The sequence below is a fragment of the Sciurus vulgaris genome (genome assembly GCF_902686455.1).
Source record: "Sciurus vulgaris genome assembly, chromosome: 4".
NCBI classification, from domain to species: Eukaryota; Metazoa; Chordata; class Mammalia; order Rodentia; family Sciuridae; genus Sciurus; species Sciurus vulgaris.
Genome location: NC_136464.1, coordinates 146,511,732 through 146,535,698, shown reverse-complemented (window position 1 = coordinate 146,535,698; position 23,967 = coordinate 146,511,732). Strand labels below are relative to the sequence as shown.

At 35.3% G+C, this 23,967-nt stretch overlaps 1 protein-coding gene across 3 annotated transcripts in view; it reads right to left on the bottom strand.

Moving 5' to 3' along the window:
* RB1 (RB transcriptional corepressor 1) overlaps window positions 1-23,967 on the bottom strand; it is a 153,093-nt gene that overhangs the window by 104,103 nt on the left and 25,023 nt on the right. For 2 of the 3 annotated variants that reach the window (XM_079137639.1, XM_079137637.1), the window contains exons 4-7: window positions 21,394-21,513; window positions 6,693-6,731; window positions 4,970-5,037; window positions 1,813-1,923 (exon numbers count right to left, since the gene is read on the bottom strand). In XM_079137639.1, coding sequence (XP_078993765.1) covers window positions 1,813-1,923; window positions 4,970-5,037; window positions 6,693-6,731; window positions 21,394-21,513 — 338 coding nt within the window. The remainder of the gene's footprint in view (window positions 1-1,812; window positions 1,924-4,969; window positions 5,038-6,692; window positions 6,732-21,393; window positions 21,514-23,967) is intronic. The other variant, XM_079137638.1, reaches the window with a different exon arrangement.

The following is a 23,967-nucleotide window of genomic DNA, read 5'->3' as shown; positions in this document are numbered from 1 at the left end:
GGCCTTCATGCTCTCTACCACTAAACCACATCTCCAGCCTGGAAGAAGAAATTTTCAAAGGAATATCAACCAATCACAAAGTATAGATCTTACTTATATTCTGATTCAGCCAATCTACAAAAAAGTTTAAATTACAGTTATGAGATAAAAAGTATGTATATTTAACAGATACTTGGTGATATTAAAAAATCATTACTAGTTTTTAGATATGATAATGGTAATTATCATTATGCATTATGCATTTTAAAAACCAATTACCTTTTAAAGATTCACACTGAAATGATAAGGTATTCAAAGATATGCTTCAAAATAAAGCTGGGGGAACTGGGCAGGGGAAGGGACAAAAGATGGTTCCAGGATCTGTTGAAGCTATTAACTAATAAGTATATGGAAAACACTACTGTCTACTTTTGTATTCATCTGAAATTCTCCATAACAAAATGAATTAAAAATTTACCAAACTCAGTCAATTCAATATCTTATCCTGGTTTCTAATAAACACAGCACTTAAGAGAATTAAATGTAGCTTTGAATTATCCAAAAGAACAAAGATGTCAACCTAAGGTAACACATGACATCAACTTACTAAAGTTATAACATTGAAAAATAAGTGAAGACAACTAAAGGAAGTTTAAAAAGTTGGGGGAAATTTGAAGTATATTTGTTGTTTTCTGTACATAATTTTTGAAACTTTCTCCCTTTGTTTACTCCCATTGTTTCAATTCTGCTAAATTAAGTTTCCTGTCTCCTCTACCAAATCATGTTCAAAACATATTGAACATATTCTACTCCACACTTCATTTTTCCATTGTTATTATTAACAAAGATTAATTAAGGCTCAGTCTTTCAGCCACTTCAACAAAACTTTGAGACTTAAATGTTTTGATCTGTCATCTATTATTTTTAGTATTAACACTTTCATCATTTCAGGAGCAAGGAATCAGTCCAGACCTAGTTAAGTTTATATTTTCCTATAGTAAATACATGATTCTAGAATCCCATAGATAATAGTCTCTTGCTCTTCTTTACTGAGAATACCCTTCCCTAACTTATTCAACCTAATCTTAACTACTTATTCTTCAACACTCATTTCAAATATCACCTCTTCTATATTTTTTGGTCTTTCAGAGGAAAGCTTTCATTATCTCCTGAGCTACTACAGCACTTACTTTATTTTCTCCCAGATCATTTCTACCACGTTCTCTGATTAGGTGCTTAACATCTCTTATCTTTCCTTCTATTATTTATACCACCTGAGAGCTGCGTATAGTTCAGATATGGAACGTCCTCCAAAGACCCAGATGTCAAAGGCCTGGCCCCAGCTTGTTGCTATTGGGAGATGATGAAAACCTGTGTAACTATGATCAGCAAAAACTAGACTGTGGAAAACGCAACAGGACTCAAAAGGTGGGACATAGTCAGAGATCTTAAGATCAATGGGGCATACCCTTGAAGAGAAGAGTAGGATTCCACCCTTTATCTCTCAGTCTCCCACCATGAAGTGAACAGTTTTGCTCCACAATGAGTCTCTGCCATGATATGCCACCTTGCCACAGGTTCAAAGCAATAGGGCCAAGTGATCATGGACTAGAACCTCCAAAATTGTAAGCTAAAATAAACTTTTCTTCTCTATTAAGTTGATTATCTTGAGTATTTGTTAGAGTAATAGAAAGTTGACTAACATAAGGACAGAGTCCACGGCTGATTTATTTTTTATCACCCTTTCAGTTTAGAACCACACTAAACCTACTAGACATTCAATAAACAACCGCTGAAGATAAAGGAGGAGTTTAAATTACTTAAGAAACTTACTATATGGTTCTTTGAGCAGTGCAGGAGGTGAGAGTTTGATAAAATAGTCAAGCACACATAGCATTAACTGAAATGAGATCACCAGATCATCTTCCATTTGTAATACTTCTCCTGAAAATAAAAAAGATTCACATTTTTAAGGAAAGTTAGAAATTGATAGCTTAAGTAACAGAATTGTGGGTAAAGGTATATTCATATATTTATTCATTTTATAATCACGAGAAACATGATAAAAACTATTTTTCTTTTCAAAAAAATCAGTCATTTAATGGACATATATATATATATAATTATGAAATTATGAATTAGTATTATCTACCTTGAGAATTTTACACTTAAGTATTATTACTATAATTAATTCCTTACATTTAAAATAATTTTGCATTTTGCTTTTATAAAACTTATTGTTACAAGCTATAGTATTACTTCTGAAAATAATTTTGAAGTATGGTATATGCTAATTTTTAATCTTAATGATTTTTGAAACCTCATATATTTTCAATTCTATCCCCCTCCAAAATATTGCAAAGGCTATTAAGAAATAACAAAATTAATATATAACTGTAAGGTTATCTATACATAATTACCCAGCACAAAATCCTTAAAATTTAATATACTACATATATAGTAGAAGGATACGAGGAAATAACTACATATAATAGATGCCTGAGAAAAACAGTGTAGCTAAATATGATTTGCATACTTTCTTATGACTCTAATATTCTAAAAGAGCACTTTCTTTCTTCTGGGTATATGCTAAACTAGGAGTAATCCCAACAAATATTGATAGAACAGAAAATATGTGAGAAAATTGGTAATCCAGAATTAGGTAAGTTTTCTAGAAATAGAGGTATGATGTGAAAAGGTTCACAATAACACTAAGAAGTTATTCAGAAATATCACAGAGGTGAAGACTGTTATCAAGCACTTCTAGGTAAAAATAGTAGAATGAAGTCAGATCAGAGAATCTTTCTTCTCCAATATCTAATAAAAATGAAAGGGTAAAAATGTATTGGTTAAGTGCAAGTACCAATATAAAATCTGACAGTAACTCAGAGGGAATCTTCATCTTTTTCTTCTTCTGACTTGAAAGGACTAGAAATTGTTAAGAGAAGGGTAAAATGGAAGAAACAAACGACTATAGTCAGTTGATAAAGATTCCTGTATGCTGGACTCAAGTAGGATCAATATGAATCCCAACACAATCCTGTTTTAGAAAAAGGAATTATATATATTCTAACAAAAACTCAAAAAAACAAAGTCTCACATCACTCCAGATGAATTCTCTACTGTCTTCCTTCCCTTCTAAATAAAAGTAGGTATAATAAAAATACCTGCTGGCATACTATAATTCTTTGGGGAACACAAACATGTCACAGATAAAATGCAAGGTGACTGAAGGAAAATTCACTCATTCTATATCAGAGGAAACAATATCAAGTCAGGGTTGCCCCAGCAAGATAAGGGACAAAAACACAGTTATTATGCAAACATATTCTAGAAAAGAAAAAAAGTAAAATCACATTACAAAAATAGAAAAAAATCAGAAAATCCAATGTGGAAGAGAATCTAAAAGAATAAAATGACCTATGAGTTCTTGCACTAATAACCTAATGAATTCAAATTATATAAAAATAAGGGACTGGACAAGTTAAGAAAAAAAACTAAAAGTCAATAACACCGTTACAAAAACAGTTTAGCTGAAAACAGAAGAAAAACTTGAGATTAAAAACAGTCAACACACAAGAAAAAGACATAAGATTAGAATAAAATGGGAGAAGACAGTAAACATGGAAGACAAAAAAAATCCAATGCAAGACAGTAAATGTATCTGAAACAAAAGAGAATAATTTGGAATATTCTAAAATACAGTTTAGTAAGGTTTCTCTGAAAAGAACAGAATCTCTAATTTAAAAAGGAACTTGGTGTTCTGAGAAAAATTAATGCAGAATAATAAAAATCAAGAGACATCCTAGTAAAAATATTAACCCTAAAGTTAAAAAACAAAGAGAGTAAAAACGAAAAATAAACAATTCTTCAAGTATTCAGGAACTAATAGAGAGGGAAATTAAGCTAACCTCAAATTTGACAACAACAATGTTTATTTAATGCCAAAAAACAGGGTCTGAGAGAAAAAAAAAAGGCCTACTTAAAAAAAATATCCTCAATGGTATAATCTAACCAGCTAAGAAATGAATCAGAATAAAGAATAGAAATTGAAAAGCTATAATAAAGGAATTATGGTAAACTTAGGATCCATGTAAACACAAAACTGAGACAAACCAAGTGTAACAATTATAATTATAGGCAGAATACAAATGTTACAATCTTTGATAATGAAATAACAATAAAATTAGCTAATCTGAAAGTGGGGAGACAGAAGGTTGGCAGGACAAGTGAGAATATTAACAATCTTCTTCAAAATGCATTAATATATATTGCTTCAAACCAAAATACAAAGAAAATAAAAATTCCAACCTTACTTTTTTTCATGACACTTTTTCATAAATTTCAGAGAAATATTTTAAGAAATAACACCAAAGTAACAAAACACCTAATTTAGGCAACACTTTCCATTTATCTTTTCTTCTGTATAATTTGAATAAAATTAGATTTTCTATTTTAAAGACTGCACTATAGTGTGATCCCATTTTTAGAAAATTGTATGTTTGTGAATGCACTAATCTACTCATTTTTTAATCAAAATATATACAAAGATATACCTGGAATAATAATCATAATTTTAATGATGGTTATTCTTGAGATTTTTGATGATTTTTCTTTGTACCTTACTGTATTGTTTAAATTATTTATCATAAGCGAATATCATTTTTATAAGACAGTAAATCCTTACTATAAAAAAGAAGAGAGGGCTGGAGTGTAGCTCAGAGTGCTTGTCTAGCATGCATAAGAGCCCTGGGTTCAATCCCTAGCACAGGAGGAAAAAAAAAGGAAGGAAAGAAGGAAGGAATGTTACAAAAAATCTCAAAGGTGTTTCCATTACTATTATTACAAGAAGTTGTAGCAGTTAATAATCTATGCTAAGAATGGAGTAGGGAGTATATTATGTGAATAAAAGTTTTTGCACTTTATCCAAAAGAACACCAATTTCATTACTGCATTTGAAACATCAGCATGTAATAAACAGTGAATTTACCTTTTGCTAGTAAAAATGTGATCCAAGAAACTTTTAGCACCAACACAGAACTTATTTCAGTAGATATCCTAGTAAATAAATAGAAAGCAGGAAAAAAATTTTAACACTAAGTTTTTCAACTATACCTTTGGAGTGGTTTGTTTTGTTTTGCTTTAAATTACAGACCTGAATTAAATGCATAAAAGAATACGGATCCATTTTCAGTGCATAACTGATACCTGAACTCTTATTTATCTCAATTCATTTGTTGTCTCTACCAAGATATTATATTTAGCCCATAAAATAGCATATGCTTTGTAAAGAAACTACTGAATATCTGAATTGTAATTTAAAAATATACAAAGGTGGGCTGGGATTGTGGTTCAGTGGTTCAGTGCTTGCCTGGCATGTTCAGTGAGGCAATGGGTTCAGTCCTCAGCCACACATTAAAAAAAAAAAAAAAAAAATTAATTACATAAAGGTATTGTGTCCATCTACAACTAAAAAATATTTTATATATATAGTATATATATTTTATATATATGATATAATATACTTGGTTTATTTTAATACTTGTTTGCTCTTTGTTTTCTAATTAAAATCAACACTGTAAGCAGAAAAATGAAGGTTTTACATGACTTCAATTTGCCAATTTAAAACTTAGCCTTGATAATTTTTCCAAAGACATTCTCTTGTAATTATTAGACACTTATCAATTAATTAATAGATATACAATTTCCCTTTATATCAGTCATCTTCAATACTTTACTTCAGTGGGATAGGATACCTTCTATCCTACTCATTCGCTTCCAAAGAAAATCTCTGGAGTTTCACATGGATATACTGTTAGGGCATGCATTATAAATTTAAAAAATAAATTGGGAATTTTAATACAAATCTTCATATTTATTCATATGCAAAAAATTATGCTGTCTTGTTAATAAAGTATCTGTGAGAGACCATCAATAAAGATTTAATCAATGAACTGGATTTTTTCCTCAAAGTTGGCAACATGTTGCACTGAATCAATTTCTACCTTATTAGTTCTCCTTTGTAGCACAAGGCATGTATTTCTTTATAGGATAAAATATCTACATAGGACTTTGTGTCCTTAACTTATATGCTATTAAGATAGGAACTTGAGGATAAAGGGAGAGATTCTGAGTCTCAGAGAAAGTGCCCATAAACCACTGACATGACAACTGCAACTCCTGAGCAACATGCCCTTGGCCAGATGCCCCTAATCCATGTCCTTGTAACATGAGGGCAATGCATAAGTACAGGGAAAACTAGCCTGAAATTATGTAATTCTACCCTAGTTCCACATCTAATCCAGCCCCCAGAAAATGTTCCTTTATAAATATTAATATCCATCCTTCAAGGAATTGCCTCTAGAGATAACCCGCATCCTCCCTTAAATACATACTTCTTGCTTTACCCCAAAGGCATCTTTCTTGCAACTCTCACATTCTCCCTTGAATACGTTTTTGAGTATCTTCCTAAATAAACCTCTGTGTATGCCTTTGACTGACACATGCTGACATTCTTTTCAGGCATGTATGCCATGAACCCCACTGGTGCTGAGTCAAGTTCCCCCTTCTCTCTAGGAACTCCTTAGACCTTTTTCAGAGACTTCTTCTCCCATGACACTATCATCAATCAAAATAATCTTAATTTTGTCAATATGTCTGAGACTATTCCAGGAAAAAAAAAAAAAAAAAAAAACATGCTCTAAACTACTTACGAACTGCTGGGTTGTTTCAAGTATATATGTTCACATGTCCTAAAAGGAAGAAATAATTTTGTTAACATTGTGGTATTTTTTAAAAAGTTATTTTAAAAATATTTTCATAATGCAGAAATCATAGCAATGCTATCATACTTTATTCACCTTACTTTAAGTAGTACACATTTTGAAAACAAAAATATGTATAGCATTATGAAACAAAGCCATTTTCCTAATTTGTGACATTTCATATCATAGTAATATCTAATTAGAAAAAGACTGGATCCAATATGCTTTTTTTTTTAAACTCAAAATGTATTTTATAATTGATGATCTGGTTAGAATCTCAGATTGGATCATAAGTAAAGACTATTTAACTAATAGTCACATATATAGTCTACCCTGTAATAAACAGGCTTTGGTATCACAGTTTATCTTCCCAATTACTCTTCAGAAAAAGGTACAAATAAGACAGGAAAAAAAAAAAAAATCCCTGTTGACCCAAGGCCAGTAAAGTTAAGGCTAAATTATCTCATATGAAAAGAAAATAAAAATTTTAAATCTGTATTACATACAAAGGCCTGAGTGGTCTTTTAAGACCAAATCTGACTATGCCACGTGGCAGTTTAAAAAATCACTGAACGATTTTCCATTACCTGTGGCGCAAAGTCCGAACTCCCTACCAAAGTAGTGATCCCTTCCTAACTTTCAGGCATGAGCAACATCAAAGTACCTCCTGCTACTACTTGGGCTTTGTATACATGCTAACTCTGCCTAGCATGTTCAGTACCATTCCCCATCCTCACCTGCCATTTTGCCTGGCAAATTTCTATTTATCCTTTAAACACAATTTAACATTGTCTTCTTCAATGCTTTTCCCCCTACAAAATCTGCACTACAATTATCCTTCTGACTAGCTTAAGGTATATAATTTAATACTTTGTCCACTGCACAATTTGTTGGCAAGATAAAAGATGTCTTTAAAATTTCCAGCATACACTTTTGCCTAGCTTGAGAGCTGCAAAGCCAATCAGGATTATGTTTAGGATTATTAAATGTGTTTTCATAAGCAGTTGATATAGGAAACAGTTCAAAATTGCTTTCTTCTTGGGTCTGATTCATTAAAACAAACAGTTCCCATGAGTTAAAACTCTAATTAACATAGGTAATTCTATATGCAAGCTTTTAAGCTGTGTTTTGATTTTAAAACTATAGAAAACATAAAGCATATTGTCACATTAAGGAGCAATTTGTCTAAATTCAGAGCTTTTGTAAAACTGCTTTAAAATGTTAAAGCAGAAGGAAACCAGTGCATAAAAAGAAATACAAGAAAGTTATAGGTATGGAGATGTATTTTTGGTAAGGAAGGTTAAAAGGAAAAGGGAATGCTTTCAGATGAACAAGGATTTAGTATGATAAAGCAAAAATTCTGTCCTAAAATAAAGTGACTAGACTCTTCCAAGATGGGAAAAAGAAAGAAAGGACAGGAGCTAAAGATGCAAACAAGTTGTACAGGGTCTAGGTGGACTGCAGAGAGTTTGTGAAAAGGCAGGTGTGGTAGAAGGAGGTTTACATGCGACTGAATAGGCTATAACTTGAAAGTTATTGAAAGGATTTTCTAGGATCAGAATTTGGTGCACTGATGTGAGGTCAGAATCTATTTCTCTACATTAGAATCAACAGGGTTTTCTTGAAGTATTGATCTGCTTTAGATAACATTTTCAGGGAGCTGGCTTAAAGAGCAGAGATTTTTGTACTTTATCAAGATAATTTCATGTGTTTTTTGCTGACTTCTAGGTTTTCATTACTTTCTAAGACTTCAGAGGATTAAGGTTTATTCAAGAATTTGTTTTAAAATCTTAATCACTTTATAGATCTGGTTAAATGAACCAGATTATTAAATTACTAGAATATATTTGACACCCTATGTGTTTAAAGATATGCACACAACTGTATTTGAGGTTTGTCTAAATGTTACGCAAAGTTTGTATAGTTAAAGTTGTACAGGTCTAATATATGCAAGGTAACTGATCAGTGCTCTTTAATACAATATGCAGCATATCTGGGCCTTCAACATACAAAATGTCAATAAAACTTTTGGCATTTCTGCCACTGTATGCATTGACCGAATAAGTGTTTTGTTATTGTATACACGAGCGGCCATGTCAGGTAGGAAATATACTTGTGATTATTAGTACTGTTTCCTAAACTTATAAGAAGTATAAAGCTATTTGACTTTTGACAGCACTCTTAACCTAAGAAGATGTGCTAAAGGCAAAGTCATATAATTATAGCTATCCCTATTGAGCTATGAATTCTAAATTTTACTTCAAAAGTAAAGGCTAGATTAATACATAAAAAGGACTTCCATGTAGCTGTGATACTTACTACTGTCTTCTTTGTATGTTAAAAGTACTTTCCCAAGTATACCAGTCTTCTAAAATGCAAAGGTTTAGGAGAATATTTTACCAAGCTGGTGTATTCCAAACTAAAACTGTTTATAGGGACAGTCTTCTTCAAGTTTATGTTTGCACGCATTATAATATTATAATGATCATCTTTAAACAAAGATAATTAGATATGCCCAAACACTGCACTCCAAGCAGCATCACTATGATAATCACAAGATTGGACACTTCACTCAGGCAGTACATCTGCAAAGTAGTATATTCTACTTCTTTTTTTTTTTTTTTGCAGTGCTGGGGATCGAACCCAGGGCTTTGTGCTTGCAAGGCAAGCACTCTACCAACTAAGCTATCTCCCCAGTCCTCTACTTCAATTTTTAAAATAATTTTTTAGTTGTCAATGAACCTTTATTTTATTTATGTATATGTGGTGCTGAGAATTGAAGCCAGTGCCTTACACTAGCTAGGCAAGTGCTCTACCACTGAGCCACAACCTCAACCCTCTACTTCATTTTCTCAACATTTCATTCATTCTAAAAGACATAATTGGATGGGGATTTATTTATATCATTTAATATTATGTAATGGGATAAAAGTAACTGGCCTTGTGGGTGTTCAGCAAACTGAGACTTTGAGGCCAAAATCAAGAAAATAACAAGGGCAGTCAATACTTTGGCCCTCCAAGGTCAGCCAGGACCCAGGGGACAACAAAAGTCCTCTAAAGTGCCCTGGAACTCTGGTAAGTCACCCAAATTCCCTCTCAGGGTGATCTCAAAGACCCTAGAGACCAGGAGCCAACCAATGTAAAGTCTGTGAAGAGAAGGATAATTAGAGAGGAAAATGTCCCTAACATTTCCAAAGGGAAGTCACATGGCTAGTAAGACCCTCACCCATCCAGGCAGACAGTACAACTGGTAGAGCAAAAAACAAAGGGAGACAAGAGACTCCTCCCAAGCCCTAAAATATAATCCCTAAGGAGCCTCAATTGACCTTAATAGTAAGAACGGAAAAGGCTGATTTTGGGCAAATGTAAGGGCTATTTATTTTAAATGACCAGTGGCGGAAGTATAATCAAAAGCAAATGTGTTATTACAGGGATAAAAGTCATACATAAAAGGCTGGATTTGACTTTAGGGATCTTAATTCCAAAGTTGGGACCCATCTCAGAACCAGTAGCCTATTTCTACAAATAGATAACATGCTGTGACTCAAAAATGACCAAGCAGCTTGAGAACAATAGCAGCACAGTTAATGAGGCCTCTAAACTGATTTGGGAATACCTACATAGATAATAAGCTATAACAAAATCCAGAATCCCAGAATATATTTAAATATGCTATAAGACAGATTCTTGCAGAGACTATAGAGGAAGTAGCATTGCTTACTCCCTGAAACAGCTTATTTACTATGAAATAACACTAAAAGCTTAACCAGGCTAAACTAGGCCCTATAGAGAGACAGAGAGAGAGAGAGAGGGAGGGAGAGGGAGAGGGAGGGGGAGAAGGAAAGAGCAGGTAGAGAGAGAGAGAAAAAAAAAGAGAAGAGAAGAGAAGACAAGACATGACACACTGACTAGCCCATAGCTCACTAAATTCCTCCGCCATTACTGTGATCAAAAATAGGAAAGCATTAGATTTTTTCTTAACAGAAGGGGAAAGGATTTGTGCACTCTTAAACTCTACCTGTTAGATTTGGGTTAACACTTCATGGACAAGCAAGAGTTTAACATTAGGAAAATATAAAAGGTTTGAAACCTTATAGCCATAAAAATATAATAAGGATCTATGGAAGGCAAACAACAAATACTACCTAATCTTACCTACCTTCTACCACTTTTAGAGCCATTAGTCCCCATTATCCTATTTCTGATTTTGGGGCCTTGCCTTTTTAACATGCTTATAAGATTTGTGTCTTCCAGGCTTCACTGGTTTCCAAGATAAGCTGGTGATCTCTCTGTTTTCAACACATCCCAGACAGCGTTTGCACCTCCAGTCTTATCCCCTTTAGCTCAAGCAGGCAGAGATTTTATAACCTTTAGGGATAAGTAGGATCAATATCCATATATAGGCAGCTATAAGAAGACTGAGAAGACTTTGTCATTTTCCCCTTAGGAAGAGGGAGAAAAAAACGTCTCAGGGGGAAATGAGACAGACAGGGACCATTAAGGGACAAGAAAACAGATATGCTCTGAGGGTAAAAACATGTTATTAAAAGTCTTTTCCTACTCTACAACTCCTACAACGTACAGAATTTGCCTTATCTTTCTCTCCTATTCTTTTTTTTTTTAATTCAATTTTATTTATTTATTTTTTTTATTGTAAACAAATGGGATACATGTTGTTTCTCTGTTTGTACATGGCGTAAAGGCATACCATTTGTGTAACCATAAATTTACATAGAGTAATATTGTTTCATTGTTATTTTTTTCCCTTCCCCCCACCCCTCCCACCCCTCTTTACCCTCTATACAGTACTTCCTTCCTCCATACTTGCCGCCCTCCCTAACCCTAACTGTAACCCTAACACTAACCCTTCCCTCCCCCCCATTATGTGTCATCCTCCACTTATTAGCGATATCATTCTTCCTTTGGCTTTTTGAGATTGGCTTATCTCACTTAGCATAATATTCTCCAATTTCATCCATTTGCCTGCAAATGCCATAATTTTATCATTCTTTATGGCTGAGTAATATTCCATTGTATATATATACCACAGTTTCTTTATCCACTCATCAATTGAAGGGCATCTAGGTTGGTTCCACAGTCTGGCTATTGTGAATTGAGCAGCTATGAACATTGATGTGGCTGTATCTCTGTAGTATGCTGATTTTAAGTCCTTTGGGTATAGGCCAAGGAGTGGGATAGCTGGGTCAAATGGAGGGTCCATTCCAAGTTTTCTAAGGAATCTCCACACTGCTTTCCAGAGTGGCTGCACTAATTTGCAGCCCCACCAGCAATGTATGAGTGTACCTTTCTCCCCACATCCTCGCCAACACCTGTTGTTGCTCGTATTCTTGATAATCGCCATTCTAATTGGGGTGAGATGGAATCTTAGGGTGGTTTTGATTTGCATTTCTCTTATTACTAGAGATGTTGAACATTTTTCCATATGTTTGTTGATTGCTTGTAGATCTTCTTCTGTGAAGTGTCTATTCATTTCCTTAGCCCATTTGTCGACTGGATTATTTGAATTCTTGGAGTAGAGTTTTTTGAGTTCTTTATAAATTCTGGAGATTAGTGCTCTATCTGAAGTATGATTGCAAAGATATTCTCCCCCTCTGTAGGCTCTTTCTTCGCATTGCTGATAGTTTCCTTTGCTGAGAGAAAGCTTTTTAGTTTGAATCTATCCCAGTGGTTGATTCTAGCTTTTATTTCTTGTGCTACGGGAGTCCTGTTAAGGAAGTCTGATCCTAGACCAACAAGGTGAAGATTTGGACCTACTTTTTCTTCTATAATCTGCAGGGTCTCTGGTCTGATTCCGAGGTCCTTAATCCATTTTGAGTTTAGTTTCGTGCATGGTGAGAGATATGGGTTTAGTTTCATTCTGTTGCATATGGATTTCCAGTTTTCCCAGCACCATTTGTTGAAGAGGCTATCTTTTCTCCATTGCATATTTTTGGCACCTTTGTCTAGTATGAGAAAATTGTATTTATTTGGGTTTGTGTCCGTGTCCTCTATTCTATACCATTGATCTACCTTTCTATTTTGGTACCAATACCATGCCGTTTTTGTTACTATTGCTTTGTAGTAGAGTTGAAGATCTGGTATTGCAATACCCCCTGTTTCACTCTTCCTGCTAAGGATTGCTTTAGCTATTCTGGGTTTCTTATTCTTCCAGATGAATTTCATAATTGCTTGCTCTATTTCTGAAAGGTACGTCATTGGGATTTTAATTGGAATTGCATTGAATTTGTATAGCACTTTAGGTAGTATGGCCATTTTGACAATATTAATTCTTTCTATCCAAGAACATGGAAGATCTTTCCATCTTCTAAGGTGTTCTTTAATTTCTTTCTTTAGTGTTGTATAGTTCTCTTGTAGAGGTCTTTCAACTCTTTTGTGAGATTGATTCCCAAGTATTTTATTTTTTTCGAGGCTATTGTGAATGGGGTAGTTTTCCTAATTTCTCTTTCTGAAGATTCATCATTTATGTATAAAAATGCGTTGGATTTATGGGCATTGATCTTGTAACCTGCTACTTTACTGAATTCACTTATGAGTTCTAAGAGTTTTCTGGTGGAATTTCCAGGTTCCTCCAAATATATAATCATGTCAACAGCAAACAGGGATAGTTTGAGTTCTTCTTTTCCAATTCGTATCCCTTTAATTTCTTTGGTTTGTCTAATTGCTCTGGCCAGAGTCTCAAGGACAATGTTGAATAGAAGTGGTGAAAGAGGGCATCCCTGCCTTGTTCCAGTTTTTAGGGGGAATGCTTTCAGTTTTTCACCATTTAGAATGATATTAGCCATGGGCTTAGCATAAATGGCCTTTACAATGTTAAGGAATGTTCCCACTATCCCTATTTTTTCTAGTGTTTTGAGCATGAAGGGGTGCTGTATTTTATCAAATGCTTTTTCTGCATCTATTGAAATAATCATCTGATTCTTGACTTTAAGTCTATTAATATGGTGAATTACGTTTATTGATTTCCTGATGTTGAACAAACCTTGCATCCCTGGGATGAAACCCACTTGATCATGGTGCACTATCTTTTTAATATGTTTTTGTATGCGATTTGCTAAAATTTTGTTGAGAATTTTTGCGTCGATGTTCATTAAGGATATTGGTCTGAAATTTTCTTTCCTCGATGTGTCTCTGTCTGGTTTAGGTATCAGTGTGATATTGGCTTCATAGAATGAGTTTGGGAGGGTTCCCTCCTCTTCTATTTTATGGAATACTTTAAGAAGTATTGGAATGAGCTCTTCTTTAAAGGTTTTGTAGAACTCGGCTGAGAACCCATCTGGTCCCGGACTTTTCTTTGTTGGTAGGCTTTTATGACTTCTTCTATTTCAGTACTTGAAATTGGTCTATTTAAATTGTGTATGTCCTCCTCATTCAGTTTAGGCAATTCATATGTCTCTAGAAACCTGATGATGTCTTCGAAATTTTCTATTTTGTTGGAGTATAGATTTTCAAAATAGCTTCTAATTATGTTTTGTATTTCAATCCTGTCTGTTGTGATATTTCCTTGTTCATTCCGAATTTTAGTGATTTGGGTTTTCTCTCGTCTTCTCTTTGTTAGTGTGGCTAAAGGTTTATCAATTTTGTTTATTTTTTCGAAGAACCAACTATTTATTTTGTCAATTTTTTGTATTGTTTCTTTTGTTTCAATTTCATTGATTTCAGCTCTGAGTTTAACTATTTCCTGTCTTCTACTACTTTTGGTGCTGTTCTGTTCTTCTTTTTCTAGGGCTTTGAGCTGTAGTGTTAGGTCGTTGATTTGTTGAGTTTTATTTCTTTTATTAAATGCACTCCATGAAATAAATTTCCCTCTAAGTACTGCTTTCATAGTGTCCCAGAGATTTTGATATGATGTTTCTTTGTTCTCATTTACCTCTAAGAATTTTTTAATTTCCTTCCTAATATCTTCTGTTATCCATTCATCATACAATAGCATATTGTTTAATCTCCAGATGTTGGAATAGTTTCTGTGTTTTACTCTTTCATTTATTTCTAACTTCAATCCATTATGATCTGATAGAATACATGCTAGTGTCTCTATCTTCTTGTATTTGCTAACATTAGCTTTGTGGCATAATATATGGTCTATTTTAGAGAAGGATCCATGTGCTGCTGAGAAGAAAGTGTATTCGCTCTTGGTTGGATGGTATATTCTATAAATGTCCGTTAAGTCTAAATTATTGATTGTGTTATTGAGATCTATGGTTTCTTTGTTCAATTTTTGTCTGGAAGATCTGTCCAGTGGTGAGAGAGGCGTGTTAAAATCACCTAGTATTATTGTGTTATGGTCTATTTGGTTTCTGAAATTGAGAAGGATTTGTTTGACATACATGGATGAGCCACTGTTTGGGGCATAGATGTTTATGATTGTTATATCTTGCTGATTTATGCTTCCCTTAAGCAGTATGAAATGACCTTCTTTATCCCTTCTGACTAACTTTGGCTTGAAGTCCACATTATCGGAAATGAGGATGGATACTCCAGCCTTTTTGCTGAGTCCATGTGCATGGTATGTTTTTCCCCATCCTTTCACCTTTAGTCTATGGGTATCTTTTTCTATGAGGTGAGTCTCTTGCAGGCAACATATTGTTGGATCTTTCTTTTTAATCCAATCTGCCAGTCTATGTCTTTTGATTGATGAATTTAGGCCATTAACATTCAGGGTTATTATAGAGATATGATTTGGTTTCCCGGTCATTTGGTTCATTTTTTAAATTTTATTTATTTATTTGTTTGACACAACTTGTTTCCTCCTTTATTTGACAATTCCTTTAGGATAATTCCTCCCTTTGCTGATTTGCTTCTTTGTTTTTCATCTCTTCCTCATGGAATATTTTGCTGAGAATGTTCTGTAATGCTGGCTTTCTTTTTGTAAATTCTTTTAGCTTTTGTTTATCATGGAAGGATTTTATTTCATCGTCAAATTTGAAGGTAAGTTTTGCTGGGTATAAGATTCTTGGTTGGCATCCATTTTCTTTCAGGGCTTGAAAAATGTTGTTCCAGGCCCTTCTAGCTTTTAGGGTCTGGATTGAAAAATCTGCTGATATCCGTATTGGTTTCCCCCTGAATGTAATTTGGTTCTTTTCTCTCACAGCCTTTAAAATTCTGTCTTTATTTTGTATGTTAGGTATTTTCATTATAATGTGCCTTGGTGTGTGTCTGTTGTAATTTTGTGTATTTGGAGTCCTATAAGCCTCTTGAACTTGATTTTCCATTTCATTCTTCAGATTTGGGAAATTTTCTGATATTATTTCATTGAATAAATTGTTCATTCCTTTGGCTTGTTTCTCTAGGCCTTCCTCAATCCCAATAATTCTTAAATTTGGCCTTTTCATGATATCCCATAGTTCTTGTAGATTCTGTTCATGATTTCTTACCATCTTCTCTGTTTGTTCAACTTTGTTTTCAAGGTTAAATATTTTGTCTTCAATATCTGAGGTTCTGTCTTCCAGGTGTTCTATCCTATTGGATATGCTTTCTGTGGAGTTCTTAATTTGGTTTATTGTTTCCTTCATGTCAAGGATTTCTGTTTGTTTTTTTTCAATATCTCTAACTCTTTATTGAAATGATCTTTTGCTTCCTGTATTTGCTCTTTTAATTGTCGATTGGTGCGATCAATCAATGCTTGCATTTGCTCTTTCATCTCATCATTCAGTGCCTGCATTTGCTCTTTCATCTCATCGTTTGCTTCTCTGATCATTTTAATTATGTACATTCTGAACTCCTTTTCTGTCATTTCTTCTGCCATGCTGTCATTGGGTTTTATTGATGTAACATCTAGATTTGTTTGCAGCATTTTCTTTCCTTGTTTTCTCATATTGTTCAGGTATCAGTGGACCGCTGAGATATTGCAGATTTCCTCTATTGATTACAATGTCCCTGAAGATTTCTATATATATCCCCCCTTAGCCTTCAGTAGGCTGAAGTCTTGGAGGAAGTTGATAATGCGGTGCTCCACAAGGAAGCTGCCTCTCTAGGAATGGTGGCCTTCAGGTGGGGTATAATCCCTGCTAGTGGGCAGAGGTGTCTCCACTTGTTGACCAATGGTCATTCAAAGGGGACCTAGGCTGCGTGCTGACGCAAGGCCTGTTTGGGCCTGAGTCTCTGGTTTTACCGTCCTTGTGGGGAAACCTCACCCGGCAGGGAAGACTCACCCGGTGGGGAGGTCTCGCTGGTCAGTTCCCTCCTAGAGGTTCCCCTCAATTTACAGCTACCGCCTGGGCTGGGCTGCCTTCCTCTGCAAAGTTCCCAGGGGCCCGGCCCTACCTCCTGGGCCTGGGAGCCTCACCCTTCGCAGATGAATCTCCTTAGGCTGCCCCTCCTCAGAGAATCTGCCCACAGGCCTGGAACCTTCGCTCCGCCCTAAGCCTGTCTCTGTGCGGCTCTTCCACCAAGAAGCCTCCTAGATCCTGGGACCCTGCTCTGCACCTAATCGCCTGGCTATGCGGCCCCTCCTCTGAGCAGCCACCTGGGGCCCTGTACAATCGCTCTGAGTCCCAGAGACCCGCCACACGCCTCTCCCTCCAGACAGCCGCCCAGTATTCCGGTGCAGTCACTAGGAGTCCAAGAAACTCACTACATGCCTCCTCCTCCCACCAACCACCCGTAGCCCTGGGTAATTAATCACTCCGAGTCGAAGTGACCCTCCCCGTTCCTCCTCCTTCTCCAGATAACCCCCGGGTGTTCAGGAGCAGTCGCTCTGAGTGGCTCTGAATCCACGTGACCCGCTACACGCGTCCTCTGGGCAACCGCCCGGAGCTCTGGTGCGGCCACTCGAGACCAAGCGACCCACCATGCTTCTCCTCCAGGAAGCCCCCCTGTGTTCAGGAGCTGTCACTTTAAGTCCAAACAACTCACCACTCGCCTTCTCCTCTGAGCAGCCGCTTGGAGCGCTAATGCAGTCACTGCGAGTCCAAACCACCCGCCACACTCCTCCTCCTCCTCCTCCTAGTCCTCCGGGCAGGCCCCGGTGTTCAGAAGTGGTCTGAGTCCAAACAGCTCGCCACGCAGCCCCTCCTCTGGCAACCGCCTGTAGCTCTGGTGTGGTCACTCCGAATCCAAGCGGCCGCGCTCCTCTTCCTCCTCGTCGTCCTCAGGGCAGGCCCCCATGTTCAGAAGCGGTTGCTTAAGAGTCCAAACAGCTCGCCTCGTGGCTTCTCCTCTGGCAACCGCCTGTAGCTCTGGTGCAGTCACTCCGAATCCAAGCGGCCGCGCTCCTCTTCCTCCACCTCGTCCTCAGGGCAGGCCCCGGTGTTCAGAAGCAGTCGTTCTGAGTCCAAACAGCTCGCCATGGAGCTTCTCCTCTGGCAACCGCCTGTAGCTCCGGTGCAGTCACTCCAAATCCAAGCGGCCACGTTCCTCCTCCTTCTCCTCAGGGCAGGCCCCGGTGTTCTGAGTCCACACAGCTCTTGTTGCCACTCCTCCCCTGGGCAGCCGCCGGAGCCCCAGTGGTTGCTCCGAGTCCCAACGCTGTGCGGAGCGGCCTCCCTTACCTCTCTCCTATTCTTAATCAAATCAACCAGAGACCAGATGTAGGATTGGCACCTAGATGCCTCCAAAAATTTTGCCCATCTCAGCTACTTGATAAAAAGTTGGCCTCTTCTATTGATTTTTCTGTCCCTCAATGCAGTCTCCCCTTCTCCTTAAGGTAAAACTCCCTAAATAGTCTTGCTTGTGTGTTTATACTCTTTGCCTAATTTCATTTCTATTGTTGTTGGATCAAAAGTTCCCATTTCCAGTTTCATAAATACATATAAGTAGTCTACTAAGTTCAGGAAATGCTGGACTCAGTAACTTAGAATCCTGGGTTGTCAATGTACACTGTAACTGTGTAAAGAAGGCATAGACTATGAGGAGTTTCTTATGTTGGGCAGAAACTTTTTATTTAGATAATATTCATGGCAAGTTTATTATTATATTTACACCAGGCACCGGACTCAGAACTGTCTATGCATTATCTCACTAAATATATTAAAACAGGTAAGCACTATCATCAGCATAATATATAGTTAGAAAACTAAGCACTAAAGTTAGACAACTCACTTGTTCAAGGTCATATATGACAAGTTGGGAGTCTAAATTGGAATTCAAATCTGTCTGGTTCAAAAGACTCCATTCTTCTCCACTAAGCTCAACTACAGCTTTCCTTTTCTGGTAGAACATCATACTAGACTACTACTTTTTTTTTACGTACTAAACTTTTCTATAGAAAAGTTTTTTGGGAATTTTAATCTTGAGTACTATTCACCAAGTTGGAAATACTGCTGTTACTAACTGGCCTTCAGGAAAAACACAAGGAGTAGGATGTAGGAAGATCCTGAGCACTCCAGAAATATCCATATAATATTTTAAAGCTTTCACATTTAATGTAATAGTTGCAGGATTCAACTTTAGCTTTTCTTCTTACTTTTATCATCTGAATTTTCTATCACCTGAACAATTCTCTTTTTCCCTATCATTTCGCACTAACTAAACTCCTCAAAATAAAGACAAGAAATAAATACACATTTTTAATAGAATCTTAACATAAATCTGAATGTAAAAAGAAAGAATGCCAGCTTACTTGATTTACTTATTGATCATTACCCCTTATTTATAGAAAAAGATAGGAAACCACCTAAACAAAGTAAACTGTAAAATGTGGAATATTTATTAGGTCATTCCACTTTCTAATACCCTTTTTAACTCTCCCTAAGCCTCCAGCAGAATCAAATACAAATTTATCAGTAGAAGATGTTGAAAAAAGCAAAACAGAAACTAACATCAAAGCAGATTCCTAATCTCAAGACAACAGAGTAAAACAACTAGAAGTATCCAATTAAAATTAGTATGGCTAGAAAAAAAAAATAGGGACTGTACCCTCAACCACTCCTAGCCCCAAAACTGTCTATGTAGAAATAATGTGATGATTATACATTTTTAAAATACTAATCTGTATAGAGCAGATTTTTTTCACAACTGGCTTAAGTCCTTGCTTACTTTTTCTATTACAGAGGTAATAATACATCTCCCTTACCAAGGAAAACATAGATTGCAATTTTAGTCAACTTCTTTTCAATCATCTCATTCTATGCATTAATGGTCTGGGTTTCTTCCTTACACACAGTCACAGTATGTGACTATGACTTTATATACATTTACTTACTTACACATGATCATAGTATGTACTGCTTTATTTGCTTAACATAAGAAGCATGTTGGTTCTCATCAAAGTTAATTTTATAATTATACTTTTTTTTCTTTTTTGTAATGTTGGGGAATAAACCTAGGACTTCATGCATGCTAGGCAAGCACTCTACCACTGAGTTACATTCCCAGTCCTTAATTGGGATAATAGTACAATTAACAGTAATTGTACTATTTTATGTTTAGATTATATTTTAAATGTTTTATTGTTTAACCTCAGTTGTAAATAAATTACATTGTTTCTAATTTTTCATTACTCTAAATAATATTGTGACAAAAATCTCTACAGCTTGGGATCATATTTGGGATCATATTCTTATGATAAGCTCCCAGATATGAATTAAATGGTTATAAACAAATTTAAAGGACAGAAACAAAATTAAAAGTCATTATTAAATGACAAAAGAATTATATACAAGTCTATATGATCAATTTAACATAAAAAGATATCCTAAGAAGTATAAAAAGTGATTATATCTAACACTGAAATTTGGGTTGATTGACATTTTCTTACTAATGCTTTTCTATGCTTTTCTAAGTATTCTATAATTAGTTCAAATTTCTTATGCAATTACTTAAGTCATTTCTTTAATAATAAAAAGTTCCTTAAGCATAAAGCTTCTACTTCAAGAAAGGGCTTAAAAAAAAAAAAAAGAGGGATAGTCAATTGCTATTATATTTAAAACACAGGAAGAAATGCTCCAAGTCCCAAGCCAATTTTTGTTTGTTTTTGTTTTTTCTATTTTTCTTATCCTCATATCATTTCTGAAGTTCTAGTATCATACCAATTAAGAAAAAAGGGGAAAAAAATAGATGCATGCTTCTAAGATGTTTCTTTCCAGCCTTGTCTCCATCATTATTCTCCCCAGAATATTTAAGGACACAGAGCTCTTTTTCTTTTTTCCCTTCTCCCTTACATGCCATATTAAGGGCTACAATGCTTGGATTAGGAGACTATAGTTTATATGAAAAGGCTATCAAAACTTAAATCAAGCTTATTTCTTATTCTCCAAGTTGAACAGTAATGGTGAAATCTCTTCTAGATCACCAACAGTACACAAATCACAACTTAGTAATATAGGTCACATACACCTTCCATGGACATTGTTTTTCCCCTTTCTAAACTAACATCTTGGGAAGAAATTAAAATTTTGGTCACTATTCAGAACCAGGTCTCCTTGCAGATAAGGTTAAAATGAGAATTAAGTTTAAAGTTTGAGAAAATAAATGAGTCATGAAGGGATAATGAAACAACCTTGGAAGAAACATTCAGAATACACATACATAAAGAAGTCAGCTAAGAATAAGAAATTAAGATCAAAAGAGACATGTCTAAGGGGCAATACTTAATAATTTTACTAAATATGTTATTGTTATCAGACAGAATCTAACTATGAACAGAGACATAAAAAATCAGGGTACAATAACCCTAATGAAATTCTTAATTTACCTTTCTAATTTACTGTAGAGTGCACACAGTACATCATACTTCTTCAACAGTCTTGACACGGCATTATCAACTTTCGTACTGGTATCAATTTCTTTTAGTAAGTCAAAGAATTTATAGACACTACAAAGCAAAGAATAGAAAAAAATCAATCTGTCAAAATTTGTTTTATTTCATTTTCAAAGTAGAGACATACCAATGCAAAGGATGATTAGCTCTATTCCAAATTACTATCATGTGCTTTAGAACGAATTATTTTTTCCATTTTACTAGAATTTAAAGAGGAAAAATTAGTCTTCAAATCACATCTACCTATCTATATTTAAATAAACCTATGGTTGAGAATATAGAACAACAAAAAAAAGAAGAGTCATAAAGGGACACATACAATTTATATTTATTTCTAAATCTATCTCTATGTATTTTAAAATTAAAGTTATCTTTTTAGCTATAAACACAAAATTGCACATATTAACAGGTACCATGTGATGTTTCAATACATATACACATTGTATAACGAGGTTAAATATAGCTATCTCCTTAAACATTTATCACTTCTTTATGGTGAAAACATTCAAAATTCTTTCTTCTAGCTTTAAGATATACTGTACACATGTAATCACTATCTATAGTCACCGTACATTTGTACAATTTAAACATCATGAGTTTCTAGAATGTGTATGGCCTTAGATTCATATCAATTTAGCCAACTCCAACACAAAATCATATGGTTCATTCTAGTGTTTCTCTTTCCATATTTCTAACTCATCTCTGACAGTGGAAACATAGAATCCTTTTTACTTAACCATTTAATCAATCTACGTACAAGTAAACCAACATCCATCTCTAAGGTCACCTACTCCCCCATGTGGACACTCTCCTCTCCTGCTCAGACTGACTCCCTTTTCTGGACTGCCCACCCCTTCAGGAGGACATGTACCTCAGCCTGATACTCTGACTCCCCACACCAGGTTGCCCTCATCTGCCTTGTATGTAACTCTTATACTAGCTGCCCATCCACTCTGCTTGGTATCTGACACTGCACACCAAGCAGCCCACATCAGGTTGCCCCTCACACACCCATGTGGACACCACTCCCCAGTGTGGATCCCTCCTCACCCCACTTGGGCTCTGACATCTTCTCCAGACCCCTCAGTATTCCCCTGGCACAAATGCACACATTGACATTCTTTGTCCTGCCAATGGTTTTAGAACTGAATTGTTGGGGAAGGGAAAAGGAAAGCTGATTAACAATTTTAAGTTGATAAATTATGACTTTAGGTCATTCATTATTGTTCATCAGTAAATATATTTTCAATAGGGCACTCGAGATAGCAATCATCAACTACATCTCATACACTAATTTCTAATCAAGTTTGTGTAAGGAATTAAGCCAAAGCAGTTAAATGAACCAAAGAATTGTCACTGGATCTATTTATAGGATGCCCAGCAACCAATGAAAGCTTCAGTTAAACCAGGTGCAATGGCATGCACCTTAAGCCCCAGCACTTTGGAGACTGAAATGGGAGAACTATTTGAGTCCAAGAGTTTGAGATAAGTCTGGTCAAAACAGTGAGACTTCATTTCAAAAATGGAGGGGATAAAAAGCTTAGTTAATCAACAGGGGACACAGAACCCCCAAAAGGTTATTAAAAGTTCCCATCCTATAAAAGGAATGGGAGCAGCCTCACAAGTATTATGGAAAAGCAAATAAAGATGAAGTAGAAATGATAGATGAAAGAGAAGATCAGGATGTTGATTAGAAGATAAAAGAGAATGGAGTAAATATGCAGTGTCTAGAGAAAAAGAAATCAGTCTTAGAATAGCATTTATTTTGAGATGGTCTCACTAAGTTGCCCAGGCTGGCCTCAAATTTACAATCCTCCTGCCTCAGCATCCTGAGTTGTTGAGATCACAGGTGTGGACCACCATTGCTGGCCCTAGAATAGAATTTATTAAAGAACCACTCTCAGTTTCTGTTTTTATGAGGTGCACACCTGTATCTGTCCTTGGACTACCATGAAAACTGAGTTGTTGTAACAAAGTCTTTTTCTAGGGTAACTTAAGAGAAGGAAAAAAGGAAGGAAGAGAGAGAAGAGGGTGTTAGTGCCTACAGTTCTTGCATTAAATCTATGAACTTCTTATATTATTTTGTATATTTATGAATATACAAAGCCTTTGTTTCCACATTTTATTTAAAGATGTAAAAAAGTGTCATAATGTGTAACAATTTAACTCATTTAAATAAAACACCAATCATGTTTAATTCAAGAAGAAACATACAACCATCCAACTGGTCAAATTACTTACTGTTGTATTCTGTAAATATGCTGCAAAAGAAGGACTCAAAGTCCTGAATGATTTCTCAACACAAAGTTTGTGAATCACTGGAAACAAATTAATATACTCTTCTAAATTCACAGTAGTGTGAATACATAGTTGTCTAAAAAATGTAATTATAGTAACTACTATGTTAAAATCTTAAATCTTTAATAAATTTTCTTTATATTCCTTTAAAAAAGACTCATACCACTTTTATAAAGGTTTTAATATATAATAAACCTATTTTATAGATCC